Source organism: Austrofundulus limnaeus, unplaced genomic scaffold (genome assembly GCF_001266775.1).
Source record: "Austrofundulus limnaeus strain Quisiro unplaced genomic scaffold, Austrofundulus_limnaeus-1.0 Scaffold120, whole genome shotgun sequence".
NCBI lineage: Eukaryota > Metazoa > Chordata > Actinopteri > Cyprinodontiformes > Rivulidae > Austrofundulus > Austrofundulus limnaeus.
Genome location: NW_013952522.1, coordinates 1136644 through 1141939, shown reverse-complemented (window position 1 = coordinate 1141939; position 5296 = coordinate 1136644). Strand labels below are relative to the sequence as shown.

Sequence of the window (5296 nt, the reverse complement as noted above, 5' to 3'; positions counted from 1 at the left end):
ATATTTAGCTCAATCATGCCCACCGCCTGGACCTTGAAGATTTTGTCAGTATATCACAGGAAAACTGTTTTGTTTTAACAGAGCCAGAGTTTGATGGAGGAGCTGATTTGTTGGGAACTTCTGACAGACAGCTGGCGGCGAGGAGTTGATCTTCTCTACTCCAACATGGAGACCCTCCTACCTCTTCCTCGCACAAAACTGACTACCTCCAAACTCTCTAAACCCGAGCGCCAGCGACCCGTCGACCYGTCTCAGCAGCCGGCTGATTGTTCAGACGACGGCAGTCCAGTCAAAGTGTCCAACAGAATGAAGATGAATAAAAAACGACGCGGCCTCGCTGAACGGGACGGACTGCTCTCTGACTCAGACTCAGAAGATGGATTTCTCTCTCTCTGCAAACCGCAGAGCCATCCTGAAAAAGAGGAAGTTAAAGCGAGCGTTGTTTCTGAAACAATAAAAAGGAGGCAGCTGACAGTAGAGGAGAGAAGAAAGAGTCTACCCGTCTCTCATTGTCTTGAATCGTTAGCAGACTTTTGGGACAACATGTCCTACGTGGACTCATGGCTGCGTTCTCGCACAGACGTTCACAGAGGAGCGCCACCGGTCAGCGCCGTCATCAAAGACGGGATGTCGGACGAGCTGAGGGTAGAGACTGGCAGAGGGAGCTGGTGGACGGGAGGCCGTGTTTTGGAGGTCCAGGCAGCTGTGGAGGCTCTGAGCTTCCAGAAGTGCCGCGCCTCGGTGACGGAAGCCTGGGATAAAGTGCAACAACTGAAGGGGGAGCTGGGAAAGGAGGCCGCGGCAGAGCTGACGCTTCCTGTAGCTGCACACCGGGAAGGCTACAGCTTCACTCAGGAGGCTCTCTGCCGTCCAGAGTGAGTCTTTAAACCAGCGTAAACTCCAGAAATAATGATGCTTTTACAACTCAAAACTAAAACAATTTCTATTTCAGGCTCATCCAGCGGAGAAAAGAAGCGGCGGAGAGTCTGACGTTTCAAGTGTTCGGCACTCTTGGCAACAGACGGGCGTTGGCTCTGGACTACTTTCCCACCATGCGGACCATCTGCAGGTCGGAGCAGCTTAAGGAGCAAGGAAAAGTAAAGCGAAGGTAAGCGTGCAGCAACCACAGCTGGTCAACAGCAGCGGGGGTGAACTATAGRCAGGATGTGGTGGAGATGGAGTCTAGTTTTGTTTTGACACCAAGCGCTGGCGTCACCCAGAAATAAATGTGTCAAAGTATACAGAAGATTTTATTTTTTACGTCCTTCCTCGTACAGGTTCCTGCACTATCTAGATGCAATCCACTTGGGTCTGGAGAAGAACACCCTGCAGCTGCTTGCTGAAGACTTTCCCTGATCCACTAATGTTTTCATATAACACACGCAGACGTCATCAATACCTCAGACGTTTTCTTACTTTGGCTTTTAGTAGGAACACAAAGCATGCTGAGAGCTGAGTTGTAGGAAATTTGTTTCCTACATTTTTGACTGAACATCAGCCTAAAGTTTATTGAACTTATTTTACCAGGAAAAACATCTGTAAATACAGAAAATCTCTGAAATAAAAGCACACGGCTAAGTAACTTTGCATATCTTGAGATGTTTTGGTGCTTTGAAGGGTTTGTATGAATTTAAAACCTATGTCTGGTGGGATTATTGTTGTTTTTTGCAGTRCTGTTTTTTGTAGCTTCATCTGTCAGTGCTTTGCACTTTTTTAAACAGTCTTTTGTAATTGTAAGAATGTAACATGTAAAATAGATTTTTCTTCTGTATCTGTGTGTAAATTTTCACTTAGGGTCTTGATTCTTGAAGTTGGTAGGAGCAGTTGTCTGAATTACAAATTTATTTGTGATATTTTTTTCCTCAATATGTATACTTTATGTACAGTTGGTTGTTCTTTTAAACAAATAAAGTAGTAACCCAACTAGGTCACTGAATGGTTTCATTTTCATTAATTAAAGGTCTGGTATTCTGGGAAGGAATGCATATGACACCACCTTTCATACCAAAGCTTTAAACTAAAATCATCTTGTGATGGGAAATACAGGATTATTGTTGTTTTGGTCAGAACATGAAAATGAACATTAACGTTTGAATATTCACTGAAATGTAGACTTTTTCAATTAGTTGTGATGACCAACTTTAAATAAAACCAATTTTTTACAACAAAAAAATTGCACTGTGTAGCTCTTGGACATGTGAAGCACAGCTACTATCACTAAATCTTTGCTTAAATTTTGTTAAATTAAGTTAGTTTCTGTGTTTGCTAAAGTTTAGTAGCTGTGACAGTCATGTAGATGTGCATCCAGTGTTCAATTTCTGAAAGTTTTATTAAAGTCCATTCAGTGGTCAGTGATATATTTTGCTAACAGCCAGATAAAGTTGACAAGGAAAAGTTAATGACAAAGTTTTAAAAACATATCTTGTGCAATCTGTCAGTACTTTAGAGTATGTGTTGAGAGTGACTCTCAGCTACTACCACAACAAATTTTAGCTTTATATCTGTAAAACAGACTGAGTTATAGCCATTTTGGGTTTGATACAATATATTAAATGCTGTGGCCATCTTTAATTGAGTTGAATCTGAAAAATAAAGGGCTGCAGAAATACGTCCAATTAATAATTTCTGAGAGTTTCAGTAAAATCCGTCCAGTGGTTCGTGAGATATTTTGCTAACAAACAAGAAAGTCAGGAAACGAATCGACGCTCCACCACCTGATTTGCAGTGATTGACGGGAATAGAAACGTCTCGTGACAACGAGGCTCCGCCCCTTTGTAGCTACAGAACAAGTGATGTGATTGTTTTCTGTCAGAGCGGAGCATCGCTGCCGGGGAGAGGAGTTTGTCTGCTCCGGGCTCAAACACATGGATATTTCTTCTGCCTGACTTTGTTTTTAAAACTGCGGGAGCAACATGTTCGGTTCAGACCCGTGGACCCAGGAGAAGCGGACTCTGTAGAGAAATGTCCAACAGCGAGAAAAACAAAAAGATTTTACTGGAGCTGGTGAAGCTGCCGGAGAACAGCCGCTGCGCAGACTGCGGAGCGCCGGGTAAGACCTCTCTCCTCTGTTTTTAYCATTTTACTTCCGGTTATTACTGCCAGTCAATAAAACAAAGTGCTGTTTTTTTTTTTTTCCTGAACGACAGAGCAGCTTTAAAAAGTTGAACAGACTCGCTTAAATACGTGGAAATGTTCAATTAAAACACACAGGTTACCAAAATGTGGGTCGGGGACCACATGTGGGCCGCAAACATCAAATTTAGGGTCTTGATATGATGTGCACAAGTAAAAATAGGAGTTTAAATAATTAATAACAACATAATTGTGGTCAAAACTGTTAAGACAAAACATCAGTCATAAATGGGTTTAAAATGGTGTCATTGTTTGTAATGTTAAGTTTACTGCAAACAGAGAAGAGCTGCAACAAGTTGGGAACTTTCCATGGAACAAAACAGGAATTTAAAATATTGAAGATTGYACCTTAACAAGGATGTTAGATACAATAATTGTGTAATTATATTTTGCTATAATCTAAAACAATCAGATTTCATTGCTGTATGCAATCGTAACATGCCTTATAAAATAATAAGCTGTCACCTGCTCATGTAAGGTCATCATGTTCTGTGTTGTAAGTAAGTTATAAACTTTTTCCTATAACAGGAAAAAAATCAAATATTGATCAAATAACGTTTTGTTTTGAGTTGTGTGAATAAAATTAGTCTTTCTGCACATTAATGTAAATATTTCAATGTTTTTTTCATCCTATTAATTGATTTTATTTTATTTTTATGTGGGTATGATAACCATTTGTTGAGGGTAGTGTTTTTGAGTTAAAAAAGTTTGACAGCAGGAACAAAAAGGAGAACAAAAATGCTCAAAGTCCATTGTTCTCCAGTTTAGTGTAAAACAGTAATTTTATGCAAATGAGGTCATTGAGTTTGCTACCTTCATAACATTTGAGTCAAACTCATTATTTGCCTCTGACTTTCTCTGCATGTGGCAAAACAAAATAATTACATTTGTGTTTAGATATGAAATAGTTTGTTTAAAATCTCCCCCATTTCCAGTTTGTTTCCAATATGRTTTGAGCATTGCTTTCCAAAGTCTGGTTTGTGGACCCCGCTGTCAGTCATTAAACGTCTTTAGATTTCTTCTTTAGATTGTTCTTTTTATGTACAGTGCCCTGAGACAACGTACGTTGTGACTTGGCGCTATATACAGTAAATAAACTGAACTTAAAGAACTYAAATACCAAGTTGGGGTCTTTGGATGATCTCCAGGAATCAAAATAGGATTTGAGTTCCACTGTAAATAGAATTATTTTTTATAATAGTTATAAAAGATAAAAACAGTAGTCATTAATTGTTAAAATATACTGTTTAACAAGTTTCCTTGTTAAACAGTTGTTCTTAAAGTGCCTGTGGCATCCATTACAAATACAAAAACTGGAAGAAGACTTCTTAACATTTAGTAAATGTTGGTACAACACGTGATTTTACACATTTTGTCACAGAAATGTCATGTTTTTGTTTAGAACTCAGCATGATTAAAGGGGAACTCCCTGGTCTTTTTTTTTATATGAGCAGAAAACATGAAACCAACAAACCAGTGTCCAAGTTGTTATAAAATCATTGTTGGTTAAACAATGAATTGCTGATTGTTGCAGCAGTGGTGGGTGGAGGAAAAGCCAATTGGCCCTGGTGCTGGATCGCCTCAGAGGAGGCCAAGATTAACATGTCTGCCCCCATGATGAGCTGTGGCAGATTCTGTCCCCGAGTTTCCATAATCCACTTTCTCAACACATGCAGGCGTTGATTTTTACTGTCACTAATCAGGAGGAATATGACTTTTTATAAAGACATTTCTGACCCTTTTTCTCAACAACTTTTAATCTGAGCAGCGGATCTTTCCATGTGTCACTGTTATGACAGACATTAAATTAGTCACAATTAGTTTAATTTGTAAAAAGTTGATGTAAACAATACTTTTAAGGAATCCTAAGTGCCACCAGTGATGCCTATATCACAGTTTAAGAACCATCCAATGTGGTGATGTCTGGTTAATGAACCCCACTGTGGATACCTGCTCAGCTACTGTCACACCAAATTTAAAAATTTGAAGTACAGCACTTTTTGTTATTGCTAATTAATGCTTCATTATGATGTCATCTTGATTCAGTTTAACTCTTAAAATGAATCAGCTGTAGATGGCAAACCTTTTGAAAGTTTCATCAAAATATGTTCTGTGAGTGACATTTTGCTAATGGTTCACACAAAGTACAAGCAAAAATATCATT

At 39.2% G+C, this 5296-nt stretch overlaps 2 protein-coding genes across 4 annotated transcripts in view; both read left to right on the top strand.

The window, feature by feature from the left end:
- Positions 1–1931, top strand: part of atad5a (ATPase family AAA domain containing 5a) — a gene marked incomplete at its 5' end in the record, with an annotated part of 17204 nt that extends 15273 nt beyond the window's left edge. For both annotated transcript variants that reach the window (XM_014014948.1, XM_014014949.1), the window contains 3 exon segments: positions 82–875; positions 953–1108; positions 1278–1931. In XM_014014948.1, the coding sequence (XP_013870402.1) occupies positions 82–875; positions 953–1108; positions 1278–1356 (1029 nt within the window). In that variant the 3' untranslated portion in view covers positions 1357–1931.
- An 879-nt stretch (positions 1932–2810) lies between these two features.
- adap2 (ArfGAP with dual PH domains 2) overlaps positions 2811–5296 on the top strand; it is a 13552-nt gene continuing 11066 nt past the window's right edge. The window contains exon 1 of one of the 2 annotated variants that reach the window (XM_014014945.1): positions 2811–3049. In XM_014014945.1, the coding sequence (XP_013870399.1) occupies positions 2962–3049 (88 nt within the window). In that variant the 5' untranslated portion in view covers positions 2811–2961. The remainder of the gene's footprint in view (positions 3050–5296) is intronic. The other variant, XM_014014946.1, reaches the window with a different exon arrangement.